We start from the raw sequence: 26001 nt of genomic DNA on the forward strand, positions 1-26001 counted from the left end.
GTCCCCTGTGTGTATTCTTCTCATGAGCTTTGAGGGTTCGTAACAAGCTAAAACTCTCTCCACACTGGGAGCAATGGCTTGGCTTCTGTGTATATCCTTTCATGTCTTTTCATGTTAACTAACTGGCTAAAACTCTTTCCACAATGGGAGCAGTAGTAAGGCTTCTCCCCGTGTGTGTCCTCTAATTTCTTTTCAGGCTTACTAACTTGGTAAAACTCTTTCCAATCTGAGAGCAGAGGTGTCGTCTTGATGGTATGGACGTCTTTGGTTCGCCCAAGTTTGGATTTCCTCCTGCCAAAGACAGTTTATTTTAAGAGAGACCAGAATGAAATCTCCACAACGTTGTGAACAGAGTGCCCCATGGTGGTGGTGGTGGGGTTCAGTATGGGTAGGCTAAGCTACGGACAACAAACACAATTTGATTTTATCGTTGGCAATTTGAATGCACAGAGATACTGCGATGAGATTGATGAGATCCTGTTGCCCATTGTCGTGCCATTCATCCGCCGCCATCACCTCATATTTCAGCATGATAATGCACAGCCCCATGTCGCAACGATCTGTACACAATTCCTGGAAGCTGAAAATGTCTCAGTTCTTCCATGGCCTGCATACACACCAGACATGTCACCCATTGAGCATGTTTGGGATGCTCTGCATTGACATGTATGACAGTGTGTTCCAGTATCCGCTAATATCCAGCAACTTCGCACAGCCATTAAAGAGGAATGGGACAACATTCCACAGGCCACAATCAACAGCCTGATGAACTCGAGGCAAATGGTTGTCACATCAGATACTGACTGGTTTTCTGATCGTGCCCCTACCATTTTTTTATGGTGTCGTTGACCAACAGATACATAACTGTATTCACAGTCATGGTAAATGCATAGATTAGGGCCTAATTAATTTACATAGACTTTTCTCCTTATATGAAGTGTCACTCAGTCAAATCTTCAAAATTGTTGCATTTTGTCTTTATATTTTTGTTCAGTAAATATATATATATTTATTTACATACAAAATTATATATTTTATATGGGGTGATTAGAAATGATGCAGACAATTACATTGTTCAATTACATTGTTCAATATTAAAGCTGATCTTCCCCCTAAGACAGACATAACCCACTATAATACATGCAGTAGGGAAAACACTGGAAAGTCAAGACACATTCAGAGTCTCTGGGGACTACTGTCCCACCATGTATTGGGCCTGAACCTGTCCTATGTCCCACTGTTCAGAGGCCTTTATCTGTCCAATGTCCTACTGTTCAGCCTATATCTGTCCTATGTCCCATTGTTCAGCCTACATCTGTCCTATGTCTTACCGTTCAGCCTATATGTGTGCACTCTCCTGTGGCTTTTCAGGTGCCCTAACTGGGTAAAACTCTTTCCACATTGAGAGCAGTGGTAAGGCTTCTCCCCTGTGTGTAATCTCTCGTGTGTTTTCAGGTTACATAAGTGGGTAAAACTCTTTCCGCACTGGGAGCAATGGTAACACTTCTCCCCTGTGTGTATTCTCTCCTGTGTTTTCGGGTTACATAAATGGGTAGAAATCTTTCCACACTGGGAGCAGTGGTACAGCTTTTCTCCTGTGTGTGTTCTCTGATGTCGTTTCAGGTCCCCTAACTGGTTACAACCCTTTCCACACTGGGAGCAGTGGTAAGGCTTCTCCCCTGTGTGTAATCTCGCATGCGTTTTCAGATTACATAAATGGGTAAAATTCTTTCCGCACTGGGAGCAGTGGTAAGGCTTCTCCCCTGTGTGTATTCTCTCATGTTTTTTCAGGTAGCTTTTTTGGTTAAAACTCTTTCCACACTGGGAGCAGTGGTAAGGCTTCTCCCCTGTGTGTATCCTCTCATGTTGGTTCAGGTGGCCTTTCTGGTTAAAACTCTTTCCACACTGGGAGCAGTGGTAAGGCTTCTCCCCTGTGTGGATTCTCTCATGTTGTTTCAGGTCCCATAACTGGTTACAACCCTTTCCACAGTGGGAGCACTGGTGTCGTCTTGCTGGTTTGGACGTCTCTGGCTCTGGTTCCTCGGAGTCTGGTTTTTCTCCTGCCAAAGACAGTGTTGATTTAAATAGAGACCTGAACGAAACCTCCACATGATAAAACGGCCTTGCTATGAGGTTTAATCCAAATCAGATCCCTCAATAACCTGAGGCCAGTTTTAACAATCTTGGTGTGATTTTAAAACAAATGTTGTAGAGCTTCCTGGTAATTACTGTTATGTTTACATTACTTTGTTTACAAGTCAGAACACAAAAAACTAAACAGTTCTAGGACAATCAAGACACAGACGTCACTGGATTCCAATCGAGCAGGTGGTTCTAAATATATAATGTATATCATAGCTATATGATACAGAATGTGACCTAAAATAAGTAAAGAACATAACATCTCCCCGTTGTTGAAAGGGTTCGACACGCTATTTAAAAATGGCCCAGTTTGTTATTTAGACGTTGACAAATTTTCAACATTTTGACCATCACTGATGTCATGGCAGTTTGGGTAAAGTAAAAAATACAGTGAGATATTTTGGGTAGACGTTCCTAAAACTGATAGTAACTATATATAGTAAGTTTATATACAGCCATATTATAAAGTCTGAAAAGGCTTGTTCATTCGCATGTGATGAATTCCATATGACATCATATGTTCCTAAAACTGATAGTAACTACACTGAACAAAAATATAAACGCAACATGTAGTGTTGGTTCCATGTTTCATTAGTTGAAATAAAAGAATGCAGAATTTTTCCATGTGAACAAAAAGCTTATTTCTCTCAAATTGTGCACAATTCTTCACATCCCTGTTCGTGAACATTTATCCTTTGCCAAGATAATCCATCCATCTGACAGGTGTGGTATATCAAGAAGCTGATTAAACAGCATTATCATTACACGGATGCACCTTGTGCTGGGGACAATAAAAGGCCGCTAAAATGTGCAGTTTTGTCACACAACAGTGCCACAGATGTCTCAGAGGGAGCGTGCAATTTGCCTGCTGACTGCAGGAATGTCCACTGGAGCTGTTTCCAGGGAATTGAATTACAGTACCAGTCAAAAGTTTGGGCTCACCTACTCATTCAAGGGTTTTTCTTCATTTTTACTATTTCTACATTGTAGAATAATAGTGAAGACATCAAAACTATGAAAAAACACATGGAATCATGTAGTAATCAAAAAAGGGTTACATCAAAATATATATTAGATTCTTCAAAGTAGCCACCCTTTGCCTTGACAGCTTTGCACACTCTTGGCATTCTCTCAATCAGCAGTCTTGAAGGAGATCCCACATATGCTGAGAACTTGTTGGCTGCTTTTCCTTCACTCTGTGTTCCAGCTCATCCCAAACCATCTCAATTGGGTTGAGGTCGGGGGATTGTGAAGGCCAGGTCATCTGATGCAGCACCCCATCACCCTCCTTTTTGGTCAATTAGCCCTTACACCACCTGGAGGTGTGTTGGGTCATTGTCCTGTTGAAAAACAAATGATAGTCCCACCAAGCACAAACCAGATGGGATGGCGTATCGCTGCAGAATGCTGTGGTAGACATGCTGGTTAAGTGTGCCAAAGCACCCACACACCATCACACCTCCTCCTCCATGCTTCATGGTGGGAACCACACATGCGGAGATCATCCGTTCACCTACTTTGTGTTTGAAACCAAAGACCGCAAATTTGGACTCATCAGACCAAAGGACAGATGTCCACCAGTCTAATGTACCTTGATCGTGTTTCTTGGCCCAAGCAAGTCTCTTCTTATTATTGGTGTCCTTTAGTAGTGATTTCTTTGCAGAAAGTAAACCATGAAGGCCGGATTCACGCAGTCTCCTCTGAACAGTTGATGTTGAGATGTGTCTGTTACTTGAACTCTGTGAAGCATTTATTTGGGCTGGTAACTCTAATGAACTCTGCAGCAGAAGTAACTCTGGGCCTTCCATTCCTGTGGTGGTCCTTAAAGTAATGATGGACTGTTGTTTCTCTTTGCTTATTTGAGCTGTTCTTGACATAATATGGACTTGGTCTTTTACCAAATAGGGCTATCTTCTGTATACCACCCCTACCTTGTCACAACACAACTGATTGGCTCAAACGCATTAAGGAAAGAAATTCCGCAACTTAACTTCTAACAAGGCACACATGTTAATTGAAATGCATTCCAGGTGACTGCCTCATGAAGCTGGTTGAGAGAATGCCAAGACTGTGTAAAGCTGTTTTTAGGGTGGCTACCTTAAGATTTTTAAAGTATATTTTGATTTGTTTAACACTTTTTTGGTTACTACATGATTCCATATGTGTTATTTCATAGTTGATGTCTTCATTATTATTCTACAATGTAGAAAATAGTTTTTAAAAAAAGAAAAAGAGACCCTGGAATGTCAATTCCTGACTGGTACTGTAAATTCCTCTACCATAAGCCGCCTCCAACATCGTTTTAGAGAATTTGGCAGTACGTCCAATCGGCCTCACAACTGCAGACCACATGTAACCACGCCAGCCCAGTACATCCGGCTTCTTCACCTATGAGAACATGAGACCAGCCAACTGGACAGCTGATGAAACTGAGGAGTATGTCGCTCTGTAATAAAGCCCTTTTGTGGCCAGGATCCCCAGTGGGTGGGTCTATGCCCTCCCAGGCCCACCAATGGCTGCGCCCCTGCCCAGTCATGTGAAGTCCATAGATTACGGCCTAGTGAATTTATTTACATTGACCGATTTCCTTATATGAACTGTAAATCGTTGAAATTGTTGCATTAAATATAAATGCAACAATTTCAACGATTTACAGTTCATATAAGGAAATCGGTCAATGTAAATAAATTCACTAGGCCGTAATCTATGGACTTCACATGACTGGGCAGGGGCGCAGCCATTGGGCAGGGGCGCAGCCATATATATATATATATATAAACTGTATATTATAAAACATGAAAATACTTATTTATTCAGATGTCATGAATTCACTATGACATCATATTTGGATATGATTTATGGGTTGACTATGGGTTGACTATAATATTTGAAGAATCTAGGCATTTCCTTTTTTTAAGTTGTGTAGATCAGATGTTAATGAAGCAATACAGACCACATTGAAGTGTCTGGAGTTTAGTTCTAGAGTCTTGTAAAGATAGGGGTGTTGACTGGGACAGGCAATGTAACATCCATAATGTTTTTAGGAGCAGTTTTTGTTAAACATGCACCTTAACCAGATCATCTTGAAACTTTCTCTCCAAAGCTAACGTTCATTAACCTGTTAGGGCTAGGGGGCAGTATTTGCACGGCTGGATAAAAAAAATGTACCCGATTTAATCTGGTTACTAATCCTACCCAGTAACTAGAATATGCATATACTTATTATATATGGATAGAAAACACTCTAAAGTTTCTAAAACTGTTTGAATGGTGTCTGTGAGTATAACAGAACTCATTTGGCAGGCAAAACCCTGCGACATTTTCTGACAGGAAGTGGATACCTGATGTGTTGTATTACCTTTAAACCTATGCCATTGAAAAACACAGGGGCTGAGGAATATTTTGGCACTTCCTATTGCTTCCACTAGATGTCACCAGCCTTTACAAAGTGTTTTGAGTCTTCTGGAGGGAGATCTGACCGAACAAGAGCCATGGAACGATGATGTCCCATTAGACACCTTGCGCGCGAGTTCATGTTGGGTACCCTCGTTCCAATACGTTATAAAAGAGAATGCATTCGTCCACCTTGAATATTATTCATGTTCTGGTTAAAAAAGGCCCTAATGATTTATGCTATACAACATTTGACATGTTTGAACGAACGTAAATATATTTTTTCCCCTCGTTCATGAAGTGAAGTCCGGCGGGCTTAGATCATGTGCTAACAAGACGGAGATTTTTGGACATAAATGATGAGCTTTTTTGAACAAAACTACATTCGTTATGGACCTGTGATACCTGGAAGTGACATCTGATGAAGACAATCAAAGGTAATGGATTATTTACATAGTATTTTCGATTTTAGATCTCCCCAACATGACGACTAGTCTGTATCGCAACGCGTATTTTTCTGGGCGCAGTGCTCAGATTATTGCAAAGTGTGATTTCCCAGTAAGGTTATTTTTAAATCTGGCAAGTTGATTGAGTTCAAGAGATGTAAATCTATAATTCTTTAAAATGACAATATAATATTTTACCAATGTTTTCTAATTTTAATTATTTAATTTGTGGTGTTGACTTGACTGCCGGTTATTGGAGGGAAACGATTTCCTCAACATCAATGCCATAGTAAAACGCTGTTTTTGGATATAAATATGAACTTGATAGAACTAAAAATGCATGCATTGTCTAACATAATGTCCTAGGAGTGTCATCTGATGGAGATTGTAAAAGGTTAGTGCATCATTTTAGCTGGTTTTATGGTTTTGGTGACCCTGTCTTTGAATTGACAAAACATTACACACAACTCTTGTAAATGTACTGTCCTAACATACTCTAAATTTATGCTTTCGCCGTAAAACCTTTTTGAAATCGTAAAACGTGGTTAGATTAAGGAGATGTTTATCTTTCAAAGGGTGTAAAAATTTGAATTTTGACATTTATTTGGATTCAAATTTGCCGCTCTTGAAATGCACCTGCTGTTGATGGAGTGCACCACGGGTGGGACGCCTGCGTCCCACCTAGCCCATAGAGGTTAAGGTTTTATATGGTCTATTGGTTTCTCTCTTTTCATTGACAACTCTGCTGGTTGTCCTGGTAACAGATACCAGTGGGCAGATCTATTTTATTTGTTCAAACTAAACTATAGCACTTACTTTGATGAGTCAAATCTGATCCTTTCTTCTCTTCTCCTCCTCTCACAGTTCCACTCAGCCCCGTTGTTTTCCTGCAGTCCACCAGCAGTACAGACAACCTCTTCATACCCAGCAGTAAGGCACTACCGGAAGAGGCATGACACAGGGACTCCGGGAGGGTGGAAGGGCTAGCGTTGTCCTGGTAACCATAAAGAGGGGACACAGACACATATCATTATGGATGCTGATGTCACTGTTGACATGAACTGCTTTACAGAAACCCAGCCCAGACCCTGATAGAGCAAGCTGTATGCTAGACCACACCAGTGGTAGGCTTGATTACCAACAACGACGAGACGGCCTACAGGGAGGAGGTGAGGGCCCTCGGAGTGTGGTGTCAGGAAAATAACCTCACAATCAATGTCAACAAAACAAAGGAGATGATCGTGGACTTCAGGAAACAGCAGAGGGAGCAGCCCCCTATCTACATCGACGGGACAGTAGTGGAGAGGGTGGAGAGTTTTAAGTTCTTCTGCGTACAAATCACAGACAAACTGAAATGGTCCACCCACACAGACAGCGTTGTGAAGAAGGCGCAGCAGCGCCTCTTCAACCTCAGGAGGCTGAAGAAATTTGCCTTGTCACCAAAAAAACTCTAACTTTTACAGATGCACAATCGAGAGCATCCTGTCGGGCTGTATCACCGCCTGGTATGGCAGTTGCTCCGCCCATAACCAGAAGGCTCTCCAGAGGGTAGTGAGGTCTGCACAACGCATCACCGGGTGCAAACTACCTGCGCTCCAGGACACCTACACCACCCGATGTCACAGGAAGGCCAAAAAAATCATCAAGGACAACAACCACCCGAGCCACTGCCTGTTCACCCCGCTATCATCCAGAAGGCGAGGTCAGTACAGGTGCATCAAAGCGGGGACCGAGAGACTGAAAAACAGCTTCTATCTCAAGGCCATCAGACTGTTAAACAGCCATCACTAACATTGAGTGGCTGCTGCCAACATATTGACTCAACTCCAGCCACTTTAATAATGGAAAAATGTATGTAATGAATTTATCACTAGCCACTTTATAATATATAATGTTTACTTACCCTACATTACTCATCTCATATGTATATACTGTACCATCTACTGCATCTTGCCATCTGATGTAATTAAATGTATCACTAGCCACTTTAAACAATGCCGCTTTATATGTTTTCATAACCTACATTACTCATCTCACATGTATATACTGTACTCTATACCATCTACTGCATTTTGCCTATGCCGTTCGGCCATCACTCATGTATATATTTTTATGTACATATTCGTATTCATTCCTTTACACTTGTGTGTATAAGGTAGTTGTTGTGAAATTGTTAGGTTATATTACTTGTTAGATATTACTGCATGGTCAGAACTAGAAGCACAAGCATTTCGCTACACTCGCATTAACACCTGCTAACCATGTGTATGTGACAAATACATTTGATTTGACCAAGCTGTACCATCTGGTGTTCTGATCTGGAGAGACTCTTCTCTGATTCGTCAGCATCAGGATGTTGTTGAGGCTCCCCAGAGGATCCACAATAGTCATGTCTCTCTCCTGTGTGAATGAGAACATCAAACAGATGGTAAACTTATGATCTTCTATTGCAATCACAGAGTCTTACAAGAGGCATGAATATGTCTAAAATGGCCACTTTCATCATGATTTTGTAAAATATTGTTTGTGATGTAAAATTATATTGCAATAAACGAAACGGGTGCCTTTTGCGTCCCTTTGATATTTTAAGTAGAAATTATGCACCTATATTGAATTTTAAAAGCCTGTTATATTAGATGACGTGCACTTTAATGTAGACCACATGGATAATTCAATAAATATAATTTAAAAGTCCCAAAAATATATGTACCAATGACGGATTGCACCTTTAACAATTTATACAGTATTTTACAACATATTAAAGTGAAGAACTTCAGTAGAATGCCCCTTTAAAACCTTTAGTTAAAGAAATGCATAGTTTGTGCCCGTTTTTAAGATAGTACTCACTGGTCTTAATCGGATCTTCAGTCTCCTCCTCCTTTTTCACTCCCAAAACGTCTTCCTCCTCCTCTTTAATTGAGATAGCCTCCTCTTCCTCTTTTACTCCAAAGGGTTCTTCCTCTTCTTTCACTACATTCTCTTCTTTCAATGTTATGGCATCTTCCTCCATTTTGATTCTGAAAGCTTCTACCTCCTCCTCTTCCACTCTGACAACTTCTTTCCCATCTTCCTCTTTCACTGTACTATCATCCTCGTCTTCTTTCAATGTGATAGCCTCCTCTTCCTCCTTTTCCATTCTGAAAGCTTCTTCCTCTCCTTTCACCAGAGCTTCTGTCTGTCTAGCTTAATGGCCTCAAGGTCCGGGCGATTAGCCTAGTACATTATCAATTTAACACATTTGCTAATTTAACAAGCAAATTACGTTTAAATGAACTAGTAGATAGGTAAACATAATTATGTTCAAAACACTAAGATTAATATACACAACATTGGTCTAAAGCCCTTCAATATTTTGGGTTTAAATTCACTTGCAAGCTTCTGCGTGGTTGAATCAATAGTCTTTTGTCGCTGTTGAAGAAGCCTCCCGTTCCGCCCACTAGATTATACGTCACGCAAGAAGCATCACCTGTAATACTCACATCGCCATCTGCTGACTGGAGTGGGTAACGTAGAATGGGAAAGTATTTATTACATTGTTTAATCTGGCAAACAATGTCATAAGAAGTAATTTAAAAACAACCAGATGTTGTTTTCTCTTACTTCTTACAGCCAATACTTTACTCCAGGGCTGGCCTGCCCATTAGGCAGGATTAGGTGACAGATTGAAGAGGGTGGCATATCCCGAGCTAAATTGACCAAGGCTCATCACTAACAACACATAATAACACCTGCTAATGCTGCCCAAATACAATGAAAACTTATCCCACCCAGTGGCATATGGACTATTTAGGTGAGGGTTGTTGTTGCCACATGAAGCAGTGCCCACTTTGTTAAAGGCTACATGGACAGATAGGGCTCTACCTGTGTTGAACACATGCCCCTTTTTCCATTCCTGTCTCTGAAGTGGCCTTTTGGGTGGTGGTATAATTTGTATTCATTTTTTGTCATCGTTATTCTGAACCCACTGCCTGCAAGTCGTCGTTAAATTAGCATCAGTGATTTGTATTTTCCCTCAACTTTCTGAAGAGGAAACAGCCAGGAAATGTCCCTGTCTGAGTGCATTTGTCTACCACTATGTGTAGCTGTTAGCGATGATGCTAATGACAACCATCTTCTGGTTGATAGAAAAGCTTTCCCAAAAACCTTGTCAATTAAATGTTAACTACAAAGTAGTCTATGTTCACCTGGCAGAATGATATCATGATTATTTGCGTCAATCCAGTTGTGATTTGTTCAGCAAACTCTGCAGTCACATGTGTGCTACAGAGACACCACTAACCAAGCAAGGCTCTTGCTGGTGCCACTTGAATTAAAGGGTATCTACACTCATCCTCTCCGGATGTTCTCACCATATGTAGTGTGTGATTATGTAACTTCGTAGTGCAGCTGTTTCTTTGTAGTAAAACACGTTTGAAGTAAATAGTAATGTATTTAATATTACATAGTACACTTTAATAATTGTAGTATGTATGTTTAAATGTCTGTACTAAAGTTTTTGAAGAAAATAAAAGGTTTGAAAGAAAATGTAATTTACCTTTAATGAAATAAATCTCTCTCCCTCTCTCTCTCTTCCTCTGTCTCTCCCCTTGGCTGGGAATGTTAAGGGTGAAGAAGTTGTGAATCTAAGGGGGCTCTTGCACACAGGGGAACTATATGTACACAAAATAATTAACAACCTGGACCCCCAGGTGTCTTTGAAAACATATGTTTTACTAACGACCTAAACAGATCATTTTCACCCTTTTAAAAATAGTCCGGGGGATGTCTGTCTTTGAAAGGGTCATTGTAATATGTAAGATGTCCCCTTTACTGATGACCTAAACAGATACATTTTACCCCCCATAAAAGAGTGTCCGATGGATGTCTCAGTCAACCCCCCCCCCAAAAAATCAGCCCCAGAGGCCTCACACCATCCTCTTTGAAAGGTTCATTGTACTCTTTAACTATGCTTCCTTTACTGACGACCTAAACAGATCACTTTACCCTTTAAAAATAGTTGTCAGCTATCCAGATGTAATGGTCAAGAGGTTGGGAACCTATCAGGGGCCCTTGCAGACATGTTGTGTTTAGATACACATATGCTTTCTGTTTATGAACGAATAAATGATTGAGAGGACATATTATATTTTTTAAGGATGTGCCCTTTACTAATGACTTAAACAGATCATTTTACCCCATGAATAACCTTTTACTGCAGGAGACTAAATTAGGGGCCTTCAATGCTGCAGAAATGTTTTGGTACCCTTCCCCAGATCTGTGCCTCAACACAATCCTGTCTCTGAGCTCTACGGACAATTCCTTCAACCTCATGGTTAGGTTTTTGCTCTGACATGCACTGTGAACTGTGGGACCTTATATAGACAGGTGTGTGCCTTTCCAAATCATGTCTAATCAATTGAATTTACCACAGGTGGACTCCAATCAAGTTGTAGAAACATCTCAAGGATGATCAATGGAAAAAGGATGCACCTGAGCTCAATTTTGAGTCTCATAGCAAAGGGTCTGAATACTTATGTAAATAAGGTACTTCTTTTTTTTGTTTTTAATAAATTTGCCAAAAATTCTAAAAAGATTGTTTTCGCTTTGTCATTAAGGAATATTATGTGTAGATTGCTGAGGAAATAGTTTTATTTAATCCATTTTAGAATAAGATGTAACATAACAAAATGTTTAAAAAGTCAAGGGGTCTGAATACTTTCCAAAGGCACTGTAAGTGATTGAGGAGAGAGCATCATTGCTATATTCTAATTAAAATCATTGACACATAAGAGAACACATGACCAGAGCAAGGCGTGGCCCATATAGAATTAAAACAACATTATTCTTAATGAGAAATAGAATCTAATAAACAAATGTTTGCATAATCAAAGACATGAAAACATTGTATTTAGCTAGGCTTTCATATGGCCAGGAAGGTCATTGAGAATAACAGTAGACAATAGTTATTGTTGCTAGTTCAGGGATGAAGATAGTGAAGGTTCATGAATGTTAAAGATGTGTTCACAGTGTGGATGTTGACAGAGGGGGATTAGAACCCCAAAGTAATAGTGGTATAAAAAATCATAAAGGTTATTTAACATTCTGGTTTAGGGGGGTAATAACTTTATGTAAACCACTATTCACACTATGTACAGACATAGAAAACCATCACATCAAGGAGGTGTAACAGTGATGAATGTCTATTCAATGTGCAACAGTAGTCTTCTGTAACAAGTAATACCTGGTAAATATGTTTACATACATCCATGACTGAATGGTTTCATGAACTCCTTTAAAGGTTTTGTAAGTAAGTTGTAACATGTCCTCACTCAGCAGTCTGAATTAACCTAGAGGCACCAAAACATCAATGTTTAGATACGTTTGGAGATGATTTCACAAGTAAGGTGCAAAGAGCTGATTTACCTAACTCTGATCAGACCAAAGGAATTCCCAGAGCTAGCCATCCCTGAGACTGTGTATGATAACGCCAACTCTTACCTCTAATGGTTATTGTAGTTGTTAGCTACAGAGGGAGTTACTGTCAAAGAGCTTTATACAGTGCCTTGCGAAAGTATTCGGCCCCCTTGAACTTTTCGACCTTTTGCCACATTTCAGGCTTCAAACATAAAGATATAAAACTGTAATTTTTTGTGAAGAATCAACAACAAGTGGGACACAATCATGAAGTGGAAGAAATTTATTGGATATTTCAAACTTTTTTAACAAATAAAAAACTGAAAAATTGGGCGTGCAAAATTATTCAGCCCCCTTAAGTTAATACTTTGTAGCGCCACCTTTTGCTGCGATTACAGCTGTAAGTCGCTTGGGGTATGTCTCTATCAGTTTTGCTCATCGAGAGACTGACATTTTTGCCCATTCCTCCTTGCAAAACAGCTCGAGCTCAGTGAGGTTGGATGGAGAGCGTTTGTGAACAGCAGTTTTCAGTTCTTTCCACAGATTCTCGATTGGATTCAGGTCTGGACTTTGACTTGGCCATTCTAACACCTGGATATGTTTATTTGTGAACCATTCCATTGTAGATTTTGCTTAATATTTTGGATCATTGTCTTGTTGGAAGACAAATCTCCATCCCAGTCTCAGGTCTTTTGCAGACTCCATCAGGGTTTCTTCCAGAATGGTCCTGTATTTGGCTCCATCCATCTTCCCATCAATTTTAACCATCTTCCCTGCCCCTGCTGAAGAAAAGCAGGCCCAAACCATGATGCTGCCACCACCATGTTTGACAGTGGGGATGGTGTATTCAGGGTGATGAGCTGTGTTGCTTTTATGCCAAATATAACGTTTTGCATTGTTGCCAAAAAGTTCGATTTTGGTTTCATCTGACCAGAGCACCTTCTTCCACATGTTTGGTGTGTCTCCCAGGTGGCTAGTGGCAAACTTTAAACGACACTTTTTATGGATATCTTTAAGAAATGGCTTTCTTCTTGCCACTCTTCCATAAAGGCCAGATTTGTGCAGTATACGACTGATTGTTGTCCTATGGACAGAGTCTCCCACCTCAGCTGTAGATCTCTGCAGTTCATCCAGAGTGATCATGGGCCTCTTGGCTGCATCTCTGATCAGTCTTCTCCTTGTATGAGCTGAAAGTTTAGAGGGACGGCCGGGTCTTTGTAGATTTGTAGTGGTCTGATACTCCTTCCATTTCAATATTATCGCTTGCACAGTGCTCCTTGGGATGTTTAAAGCTTGGGAAATCTTTTTGTATCCAAATCCGGCTTTAAACTTCTCCACAACAGTATCTCGGACCTGCCTGGTGTGTTCCTTGTTCTTCATGATGCTCTCTGCGCTTTAAACGGACCTCTGAGACTATCACAGAGCAGGTGCATTTATACGGAGACTTGATTACACACAGGTGGATTCTATTTATCATCATTAGTCATTTAGGTCAACATTGGATCATTCAGAGATCCTCACTGAACTTCTGGAGAGAGTTTGCTGCACTGAAAGTAAAGGGGCTGAATAATTTTGCACGCCCAATTTTTCAGTTTTTTATTTGTTAAAAAAGTTTGAAATATCCAATAAATTTCATTCCATTTCATAATTGTGTCCCACTTGTTGTTGATTCTTCACAAAAAATTACAGTTTTATATCTTTATGTTTGAAGCCTGAAATGTGGCAAAAGGTCGAAAAGTTCAAGGGGGCCGAATACTTTCGCAAGGCACTGTAAATGCAAAGAGAGCAATGAATGGAACTACGTGACAACGAAGAGGGTCAGCCTACTTCCTGATGGAGAATGCAGGGATGTGTACTGAACCTGTACCCATAATAAAACAAAGTGCATTATGGTCAAATGCATCTAATGGCTTTAATGAAGTGGCAGCTGCATTCATATAGATGATGTCGCTATAGTCTAGGACCAGTAAGAACATCGATTGAATGATCTGCTTTGTACTATTAAGCAAAAGGCCTGACCTATTTCTATAGAAGAAGACCCTTTTAATACTCAGCATCTTAATTAACTAACTCATCAATATGTTGTTTAAAAGACAGCTTAATGTCTATACAGAAACCCAGCCTAAAACCCCGACTCAGCATCTTAATTAACTAACTCATCAATATGTTTTTAAAGACAGCTTAACGTCTATACAGAAACCCAGCCTAAAACCCCAACTCAGCATCTTAATTAACTAACTCATCAATATGTTTTTAAAGACAGCTTAACGTCTATACAGAAACCCAGCCTAAAACCCCAACTCAGCATCTTAATTAACTAACTCATCAATATGTTTTTAAAGACAGCTTAATGTCTATACAGAAACCCAGCCTAAAACCCCAACTCAGCATCTTAATTAACTAACTCATCAATATGTTTTTAAAAGACAGCTCAACGTCAGATACACCATACAAGGTACATTCACTTTAATCATTGGAATCATTTTTGTTCACTCTAGAAAACAACTTAGTTTTACACAGATTCAATAATAATTTAAGGTCAGTAAAGGTTTTCTGTAAAATAATGACAGCATACTGTAGTTCAGATAGAGCCTGATCAGCAGGGCGGGCAATATAGTACACAACTGTATCGTCTACATACAGATGCAGGTAACAGTTTATTATGACAAAACAATATTGTTAATGTATACAATATAGTTGTTTATTAGACATTCTAACATATAACCCAATGCCTAGGTACTAAAGATTTTATATGCATGATTTAAACAACATTTTTGTAGCAACAATACTGTCACGACATCCGCCGAAGTCGGTCCCTCTCCTTGTTCGGGCGGTGTTCGGTGGTCGACGTCACCGACCTTCTAGCCATCGCTGATCCCTTTTTCATTTTCCATTGGTTTTGTCTTGTTTTACATCACACCTGGTTCCAATCTCAACAATTACATGTTGTGTATTTAACCCTCTGTTTCCCCTCATGTCCTTGTGATTGTTTGTTTGTATGTGATGTGCAAGTTATGTTCTGGTGCGCGACGGATTTTGTACCCACTTTTATTATTTTGTATATTTTGGTTTTCGGAGTTTTGGGAGCACTTATTAAACGACTCCGTTTATACCAAGTTCGTTCTCCTGCCACCAGCACGCAACCATTACAAATACAAAACAATACATGCAAATCCCCACAAGGATGAAGAAATATAGAAATTGTAGAACGAGCAATGCCAGAGTATGGAATATAAATATATACAGTTTGTTTACAATATATATGATGGTGTGTAAAGACAGGGCAGGGTACTGGGCGGAGGCCGGCTAGTGGTGACTATTTAACAGTTTGATGACCTGGAGATAGACCACACATTAACCACACAATAAGTATTGTGGTGGCAGCATCATGTTATGGGAATGCTTGTCACTGGCAGAGATTGGGGAGTTTGTCAGGATCAAAATAAATATGAAAGGAGCAAAGCCCAGGTAAAAAGTTTGAGGAAAACCCACCTCAGTCTTCTGAAAACCTGTTTCCATCACATCTGTCTTTAGTTTTTTTTATACGGTATGACTTTACTCAAATAAAAACTTTGGATGGAAACGTGGTTAATCAATCTTTATACAGACAAATTATTTTCCCCTCAGGAAGCTCCGGTAAACAGTGGTAAACTGCTGCCACAACCAGGCCTGGAGGGCTGGGATAGGGTTTGTTTTTTCTGCAATCACACAATTATTTTCTGCAAAAGACACACCAGAATGGCTTTCCAAGACTTGTTGAGTGTTCCTAAGTGGTCTGATCTCAGTCCTGACTTAAATGTACTGAAAAAACCATCTGGTTTAAATATCGCTGTCCACCAATGAGCAGTTTTGACAAAAAATATGGATTTATTTTGCACAAAGTCGGTAGAATCTTAATGAAACTGTAATGGCTTCCACCAAGTATTAACTTGGATGGGGGACGGACTTATCCAATTATGATATAAAACCCCCAAAATTGGTGAACATGTTCTATAAAATCTAATTTAATCCCTGTTTAGTTTTAATTTTAAGGCAGCAAAATGTGAAAAAAAAGTTAAAGGGGGTGTAGATGTTCTATAGTCACTGTTCAGCTTTAACTATGGAGTTGACTGTGCCTTTAAAACAGCTTGGAAAATTCCAGAAAATGATGTCATGGCTTTAGAAGCTTCGGAGAGGCTAATTGACATCATTTGAGTCAATTGGAGGTCTACCTGTGGATGTATTTCAATGCCTACCTTCAAACTCAGTGCCTCTTTGCTTGACATCATGGGAAAATCAAAAGAAATCAGCCAAGACCTCAGAAAAAAAATTGTAGACCTGCACAAGTCTGGTTCATCCTTGGGAGCAATTTCCAAACGCCTGAAGGTACCACGTTTATCTGTACAAACAATAGTACACAAGTACAAACACCATGGGACCACACAGCCGTCATATCGCTCAGGAAGGAGACGTATTCTGTCTCCTAGAGATGAACATACTTTGGTGCGAAAATTGCAAATCAATCCCAGAAAAACAGCAAAGGACCTTGTGAAGATGTCCCATATTGACATTACCTGAAAGGCCGCTCAGCAAGGAAGAAGCCACTGCTCCAAAACCACCATAAAAAAGCCAGACTACGGTTTGCAACTGCACATGGGGACAAAGATTGTACTTTTTGGAGAAATGTCCTCTGGTCTGATGAAACAAAAATAGAACTGTTTGGCCATAATGGCCGTCATTATGTTTGGAGAAAAAAGGGGGAGGCTTGCAAGCCAAAGAACACCATCCCAACCATGAAGCACAGGGGTGGCACCATCATGTTGTGGGGGTGCTTTGCTGCGGGAGGGACTGGTGCACTTCACAAAATAGATGGCATCATGAGGGAGTAACATTATGTGGATATATTGAAGCAACATCTCAAGACATCAGTCAGGAAGTTAAAGCTTGGTCGCAAATGGGTCTTCCAAATGGACGATGACCCCAAGGATACTTCCAAGGTTGTGGCAAAATGGCTTAAGGACAACAAAGTCAAGGTACTGGAGTGGCCATCACAAAGCCCTAACCTCAATCCTATAGAAAATTTGTGAGCAGCACTGAAAGTGTGTGTGAGCAAGGAGGCCTACAAACCTAACTCAGTTACACCAGCTCTGTCAGGAGGAATGGGCCAAAATTCACCCAACTTATGATGCTGCCAACCCCGTGCTTCACGGTTGGGATGGTGTTCTTTGGGGGAGGCTTGCGAGGCCTCCCCCTTTTTCCTCCAAACTTAACAATGGTCATTATGGCCAAACAGTTACATTTTTGTTTCATCAGACCAGAGGACATTTCTCCAAAAAGTAATCTGTCTGTAAACAATTGTTGGAAAAATTACTTGTGTCATGCACAAGGTAGATGTCCTAACCCACTTGCCAAAACTATAGTTTGTTAACAAGAAATTTGTGGAGTGGTTGAAAAACGAGTTAATGACTCCAACCTAAGTTTATGTTAACTTCTGACTTCAACTGTAGGTAGCCTACCAGCACTGTATCTGTGAGCTGTTGGCTACAGTGCACGTGCCAAGAGCATATTTGCTATATAACGCAACAGTTTTTAAAACCATAAGTAGAGTTGAAAATGCAAACCCATTTAACTTGTATTTTTCATTCGGTACATGGGAATTTAACAGTAAAAGTGTATTTGTGCACTACATCATAACGCAAAGCCTTTTATCCGCAATAAGCCTATTTGATGGAAATATTTCTGGTGGGAAAATGCATATATAGTTTTATGCAGATTTTAAAATATTCACATGAAAATCTGTGGCAAATTGCATGGAAACTTAGCTACTAAGGTGGATATTGATCCAACACCTGCTGCTTATTCAAACCAGCCCACTGGGCACAGACGTCAGTTCAACATCTAGTTTCTATTTACATTTCTTTGATTTGTCAACTAAAGTGAATTCAATATGAAATAAACACAAAATGTCACCTGTCATTGGATTTAGGTTGCCAGTTGGGTGAAAAATAAAAATACCTGATTTTGATGGCTTTTTACAAATCCAATCAGCTTTCTACATTGATCTAACATCATCACATGGATTTATTTGGTTGAAATGTGGAAACAACGTTTATTCAACCAGGGGGAGGTTTGTAAATGCCCCCAGGAAAGTGGACCGAGGAACTCTTCATTGAGACAATGATAAACAGCAATACGTGGGAGAGTTGTGGTGGATATTATAATATAAGGATCTGCTTGAGTCCAAGTGAAACCAAGATTCTTTATTTATTTTATTTAATCCGTGGGTGAGTCAGTGAACATTTTCATTTCATTAAATCATCAGTGGGAAAACAATGCAAATGTGAAACAATGGAGCAAATGCATCACATCCAAATATCACTTGATTATCTGTAGTGCTGGAGGAATGACACAAGCAGATAAACACACACATAGTCAGAGTTTAAAAAAAGGAGCATTGGACAAATGGAATCTGATCTACTCTATATTCAAACTGACACTCCATATTCAATTCATATTTTCTAACAAAGATATACAAATATATTTTAGAGTATACTTTGTAGAATTCAATTTCATATGGTATAAACAGGTAAACACATTATCGGTCAACAATATAAGACAACGGGAGCACTGTGTATGTTCTCTGATGAATTTAAAGTCAATGTGATGTGAAATATCAGTTTACACACTAGAAGTTATTTTTCTCTCCTATGTGGATTCTCACATGCCTTTTAAGTGACATTTGTAAGGCTTCTCCCTGTGTGTATTTGCTCATGAGCTTTCAGCTTTCCTAACTGCATAAAACTTTTTCCACACTGAGCTTCTCCCCCGTGTGTATTTCGCTCATGATATTTCATGTTTCCTAACTGGTTAAAACTCTTTCCACAATGGGTGCAATGGTATGGCTTCTCCCCTGTGTGAATTCGCTCATGAGATTGTAGATTTCCTAACAAGCTAAAACTCTTTCCACACTGGGCGCAATGGAAAGGCTTCTCCCCTGTGTGTATTCTCTCATGTCTTTTCAGGTTTCCTAAATGGTTAAAACTCGTTCCACACAGGGCGCAATGGAAAGGCTTCGCTTCGGTGTGTGTCCTCTCATGTCTTTTCAGGCTTCCTAACTTGGTAAACTTAGTTCCACACTGGGAGCAGTGGTAAGGCTTATCCCCTGTGTGTATTTGCTCATGAGATTTCATGTTATCTAACTTGTTAAAACTCTTTCCACACTGGTCGCAATGGTATGGTTTCTCTCCTGTGTGTATTCGCTCATGAGCAATTAGGCTTCCTAACCGGTTAAAACGCTTTCCACAATGTGAGCAGTGGTAAGGCTTCTCCCCTGTGTGTATTCGGCCATGAGCTTTCAGGCTTCCTAACTGGCTAAAACTCTTTCCACAATGGGAGCAATGGTAAGGCTTCTCCCCGGTGTGTATTCGCTCATGAGCTTTCAGGCTTCCTAACTTACTAAAACTCTTTCCACACTGAGAACAGAGGTGTCGTCTTGCTGGTTTGGACATCTCTGGTTCCTCCGAGTTTGGTTTTTCTCCTGCCGAAGACAGTGTTTATTTAAAGAGAGACCTGAATGAAACCTTCACATGATAAAACCGCCTTGCTATGAGGTTTAATCCAAATCAGATCCCTCAATAACCTGAGGCCAGTTTTGAAACATTTCATAATTTAAAACAATCTTTGTTTGATTTTAAATCAAATGATGTTGTGGAGCTTCCTGGTAATATGTTAACATTAATTATTCATTCTGTTTTAGAAGTCAGAACACAAAACACTAGACATTTCTATCACACTCAAGACACAGACATCGCTGGATTCCTATCAAGCAGGTGGTTCTAAATATATAACCTTCATAGCTGTATGATACAGAATGTGACCAACTCACTTCCTTAAACCTAAAATAAGTAAAAGAAGTAATTTTGTGTTGAAGTCAAACACTTGTTTTTTACATTGGAGACAGACACAAAGCACCTCAGTAACTTTTTGAATAACCACTAATGTCATGATATTTTGGGCAAAGTAAAAATATTGAAATATTTGGGGCAGATTTAACCCCTTTTTCTCCCCAATTTTCGTCAATTGGTAGTTACAGTCTTGTCTCATCGCTGCAATTCCCGTACGGAGTCGGGAGAGGCGAACGTCAAGAGCCAACCCAGAAGCCAGCCGCACCAACGTGTCGGAGGAAACACTGTACATCTGGCAACTGTGTCAGCATGCATGCGTCCAGCCCGCCACAGGAGTCACTAGAGCGCGATGGGACAAGGACATCCCGACCGGCCACCTCCCCCAACTCAGATGACGCTGGGACAATTGTGCGTCGCCTCATGGCTCTCCCAGGCGTGGCCGGCTGCGACACAGCTGGGTATCGAACCAGAATCGGTAGTAACGCAGCTTAGAACACTGCACCACTCGGGAGGCTGCATTTATATTTCTGTTCAGTCAAACATTTTAGAACACCTACTCATTCAAGGGTTTTTCTTTATTTTTGCTATTTTCCACATTGTAGAATAATAGATGAAGACATCAAAACCATGAAATAACACGTATAGAATCATGTAGAAACCAAAAAAGTGTGAAATAAATCAAAATACATTTTATATTTGAGATTCTTCAAAGTAGCCACCCTTTGCCTTGATGACAGCTTTGCACGCTCTTGGCATTCTGTCAACCAGCTTCACCTGAAATGCTTTTTTCAACAGTCTTGAAGGAGTTCCAACATATGTTGAGCACTTATTGGTTGCTTTCTTTCACTCTGTGGTCCAACTCATCCCAAACCATCTCAATTGGGTTGAGGTCGGGTGATTGTGGAGGCCAGGTCATCTGATGCAGCATTCAATCACTCTCCTTGGTCAAATAGCCCTTACACAGGCCTGGAGGTGTGTTTTGGGTCATTGTCCTGTTTAAAAACAAATGATAGTCCCACTAAGCCCAAACCAGATGGGATGGCGTATCACTGCAGAATGCTGTGGTAGCCAACCTGGTTAAGTGTGCCTTGAATTTTAAATAAATCACTGACAGTGTCACCAGCAAAGCACCATCGCACCTCCTCCTCCATGCTTCACGTGGGAACCACACATGCGGAGATCCTCTAATTCACCTACTCTGCGTCTCACAAAGTCACGGCGGTTGGAACCAAAAATGTCAAATTTGGATTCATCAGACCAAAGGACAGATTTCCACCGGTCTAATGTTCATAGCTCGTGTTTCTTGGCCCAAGCAAGTCTCTTGTTATTACTATTGGTGTCCTTTAGGAAGTGGTTTCTTTGCATCAATTCCAACATGAAGGCCTGATTCACACAGTCTCCTCTGAACAGTTGATGTTGAGGTGTGTCTGTGAAGCATTTATTTGGGCTGCATTTCTGAGGCTGGTAACTCTAATGAACTTATTAGCAGCAGAGATAACTCTGGGTCTTCCTTTCCTGTGGCGGTCCTCATGAGAGCCAGTTTCATCATAGCGCTTGATGGTTTTTGCGACTGCACTTGAAGAAACTTTAAAAGTTCTTGACATTTTCCGGATTGACTGACCTTCGTGTCTTAAAGTTATGATGGACTGTCGTTTCTCTTTGCTTATTTGAGCTGTTCTTGCCATAATATGGACTTGGTATTTTACAACATAGGGCTATCTTCTGTATACCACCCCTACCTTGTAACAACACAACTGATTGGCTCAAACGCATAAGGAAGGAAATAAATTCCACAAATTAACTTTTAACAGGGCACATACGTTAATTGAAATGCATTCCAAGTGACTTCCCCATGAAGCTGGTTGAGAGAATGCCAAGAGTGTGCAAGGCAAAGGGTGGCTACTTTGAATAATTTGTTTAACACTTTTTTGGCTACTATATGATTCCATATGTGATATTTCATAGTTTTGATGTCTTCACCATTATTCTACAATGTAGAAAATAGTAAAATAAAGAAAAACCCTTGAATGAGTAGTTGTGTCCTAACTTTTGACTGGTACTGTATATGGTTGATTCCGTGGGAAAGTCAACCTGAGCATGTGTAACGGAGGTAAGAACGTGCCGTAAGATCACTCCACAGCTAGCTTGAAACGTCACAGATGGAGCTATCCAACTGGTACCTTCTGTATAGCTCAATCGGTTTATTGTCAAGGAAAGCGGTCACGCATGTTGAGAAGCAGAGGATCACTAGTTTGAGTCCAGTATGGGGACAGTGGAGGAAACTAAACTGTTAGCAGCACACTGGCATCAGTTACACATGAAATTAATCAAGTTAGTAATTTCCAAATGAAACCATGTTCTGTAAGGTCTATATGTTGGAGTTCAGGCTTTATTTGACCTGTTAAAGTAGGAAATTAAATGAATTTTGTCCATTACAGAGACGGAGGCCAAGTCTCACAATAAATGCTTTTCATTCAATCATATTGCATAGCTTTTAGAAAAGGCTTACGGATCTTGTTTTAAATATATATATTTGACATTTTTAACAAGATGTTAATGAAGCAATACAGACCACATTGAAGTGTCTGGAATTTAGTTTGCCTGTTCTAGAGTCTTGTGAAGATAGGGGGGGTTGACAGGCAGTATTTAGACTGTCCACTTTGAAGTGCTTAGACAGAATGACTATATAAGGAATGGAACATATAGGACCAGGCCCTGCTACCATTATAACCTATACAGCTGTCAGGTGTGGGCGTTAACAAGTAAGAACTGAGATGGAAAGATAATGGTAAAGAAAGGTCAAGAGGAGTTATTTTCATAGGGGATTCCATACGTTAAGTAGAGACAGTATACTATAAAGGCAGGGCTCCGGGATTAGAGAATTTAGCTGTTCCATGGAATTGCTTCGCTTTGTTATGATTGTGATAAAGTCTAATTGAATCTACAAGTTCCGGTATCTGTGCAATTAATTGACTCAATGTTTTTCCACAACACCAATAAACTTCAAACATCCTTAAATCATGTCACGGAGGGAGAGAGAGGAAGGCAGGACGTGTAAATACTGTCAGAACATGTTATTGTTAGACATCAGGGATCCTATGGAAAGGAGGGGTGGGACACAGACTGGTACGATTCAACAGGACAGCTCTGAGTTAGGGAGGATTAAGGAATTCGGGCTGAGGTCAGATGAAGTGAGAAAGAACAGTCATCATTACAGTTCTGCCTAGCAACAGAGCGGTATTGTCTGACCAGGAGGAGACTCCGCCTAGGAAGAGTTAAATACCAGTGCTGGTGTGAATATGTTTCTTGTCTCGTGCAGCTGTATGACCCAATGGGTGAATAAACTTGATTTAACCTTTACTAATCGTCCCTGAGTTTTTTTACTCTGTTTACTTAGAACCTAACACAACTAACATAACTGTCTACTGTGGTGGAAATATACCAGTCTATCTTCATGTCAACTAACAGAACTCTGCTGGTTGTCCTGGGAACAGATACCAGTGGGCAGATCTATTGTATTTGTTCAAACTAAACTACAGCACTCACTTTGATGAGTCAAATCTGATCCTTTCTTCTCTTCTCCTCCTCTTACAGTTCCACTCAGCCCTGTTGTTTTCCTGCAGTCCACCAGCAGCACAGACAACCTCTTCATACCCAGCAGTAAAGTGCTACCGGGAGAGGCACGACACGGGGACTCCGGGAGAGAGGAAGGGCTAGCGTTGTCCTGGTAACCATAAAGAGGGGACACAGACATAACATTATGAATGCTGATGTCACTGTTGTCATAAAGTGCTTTACAGAAACCCAGCCCAGACCCCGATAGAGCAAGCTGTATGCTAGACCAGACCAAGCTGTACCATCTGGTGTTCTGATCTGGAGAGACTCTTCTCTGTCTCGTCAGCATCAGGATGTTGTTGAGGCTCCCCAGAGGATCCACCATAGTCATGTCTCTCTCCTGTGTGAACGAGAACAGCAAACAGATGGTAAACTTAGACCGTCTATTACAATCATAGGCATTCATATTTAAAAATGCCTCTAAAATGAAAATGTAAAAGGGTCGTTCCACGAAATGGGTGCCTTTTACGTCCCTTTGATATTTTAAGTAGAAATGATGCACCAATATTGAATTTTAAAAGCCTGTTGACGCAGGTAGCCTAGTGGTTAGAGCATTGGAGTAGTAACCGAAAGGTTGCAAGATCGAATCCCCGAGCTGACAAGGTAAAAATCTGTTGTTTTGCCCCTCAACAAGGCAGTTAACCCACTGTTCCTAGGCCGTCATTGAAAATAAGAATTTGTTCTTAACTGACTTGCCTGGTAAAATAAAAGGTAAAATAAAATAAAAGATGAGGGAACTTTAATGTAGACCACATGTAGAATTCAATACATCTCATTTAAAAGTCCCAAAAAATATGTACCAATGGCGGATTGACCCTTTAACAATTCCTACAGTACTGAACAACATATTCAAGTGTAGAACTTCAGTAGAATGCCCCTTTAAAACCCCACATTAGTTCAACAACTGCAGAGTTTGTGTCCCTGTTTTTAAGACAGTACTCACGGGTGGTAATCGGATCTTCTGTCTCCTCCTCTTTCACTCTCAAAACGTCTTCCTCCTTCACCTTTACTGAGATAGAATCTTTTAGAGAGGAAGAGGATGCTTTCTCTTCTTTTACTTTAACAGCCCCCTCTTCTTCTTCCACGAAAATGTTCATTCCCAGACCTTCTTTCTCCATACAGCAGATCTCCTCTCTCTTCACCGTTATTGAGATAGCATCCTCTTCCTCTCTGAAAGATTCTTTCTCTTCTTTCACCATAACAGCCTCCTCTTCCTCCTTCACTATAACAACCTCTTCTCCCTCATTTTTCATTCTGAAAGTTTCTTTCTCTCCTTTCACTATAACACCCAGCTCTTCTTCTTCCAAGACAATGTTCAGCGCCAGAGCTTCTTTCTCCATACATCAGACCTCTTCTTTACCAGGGTAGGAGTAGTTTAGTGAGCTCATGGTCAGGAATGTTAGCTAGCTAGTTAGCATTAGTGACTAGCCCAGTGCTAACCTCAGTATATTTAACACGTTTGCAAAATGAACAAGCAAATTAGGTTAAAGTTAACCAGTTGATACGTCAACAGAAAAGTGTTTAAAACACTGAGATTAGCTAATGTACACAAACATGGTCTAAAGCATCAATCTTTCAGTTTTATGTTGGCTAGCAAGCTACCGACGTGGTAGAAAGAGTAGCCGTGTTGTTGTTCCTGAAGAAGCGTCCCGTCCAGTCCATTACACGTCACGCAAGAAGCATCACCTGAAAGACGCACATCGTCATCGGATGACTGGAGTGAGTAACGCAGTTTGGAAACAACAGTTATAACACTTTTAGTATTGGAAAGAACGTCATAATAATTTAACAATAAGCTGATATATTTTCTCTTACGTCTTACAAGTAATACTTTCCTGTACACAGACGTAGAAGCTTAATATGAATATGTGGATGATCAATAAATACCTCTATGAATATGTAGTGTGTTAATACACATTTGCTCTGTTCATTTTTCACGTTCGTTTTTATCTAGATGTGACCATACTATTCCCTTAAAGCCACGCTCTATAAGATACGAATCATCCTGTAAACAATAGAGCAAATGCATCACATGCAAATAGCACTTGATTATCTGTAGTGGTATACACTGAGTAGACAAAACATTAAGAACACCTGCTCCTTCCATGACGTAAACTGACTAGGTGAAT

The 26001-nt window shown here is 40.3% G+C and overlaps 1 protein-coding gene and 1 pseudogene across 2 annotated transcripts; both read right to left on the reverse strand.

The window, feature by feature from the left end:
- LOC106590735 (zinc finger protein with KRAB and SCAN domains 8-like) overlaps positions 1-9400 on the reverse strand; it is a 29540-nt pseudogene extending 20140 nt beyond the window's left edge.
- Positions 1048-25548, reverse strand: LOC106590736 (zinc finger protein 239-like). Of its 2 annotated transcripts, none has more exons than XM_045690596.1 (4): positions 24816-25548; positions 8284-8381; positions 6798-6975; positions 1048-2060 (listed from the first exon to the last, which is right to left on the reverse strand). In XM_045690596.1, exons 1-4 carry the CDS (start codon positions 25210-25212, stop codon positions 1321-1323), a joined length of 1413 nt encoding a protein of 470 aa, XP_045546552.1. In that variant the 5' UTR covers positions 25213-25548; the 3' UTR covers positions 1048-1320. The 2 variants fall into 2 exon arrangements, with proteins under 2 accessions (XP_045546552.1, XP_045546551.1); XM_045690595.1 differs by lacking the exons at positions 1048-2060; positions 6798-6975; positions 8284-8381 and adding exons at positions 18599-19890; positions 23804-23981; positions 24115-24212 and having other exon boundaries at positions 24816-25541.
- Positions 25549-26001: the final 453 nt, after the last annotated feature.

Source organism: Salmo salar, chromosome ssa12, assembly GCF_905237065.1.
Source record: "Salmo salar chromosome ssa12, Ssal_v3.1, whole genome shotgun sequence".
Taxonomy (NCBI): domain Eukaryota; kingdom Metazoa; phylum Chordata; class Actinopteri; order Salmoniformes; family Salmonidae; genus Salmo; species Salmo salar.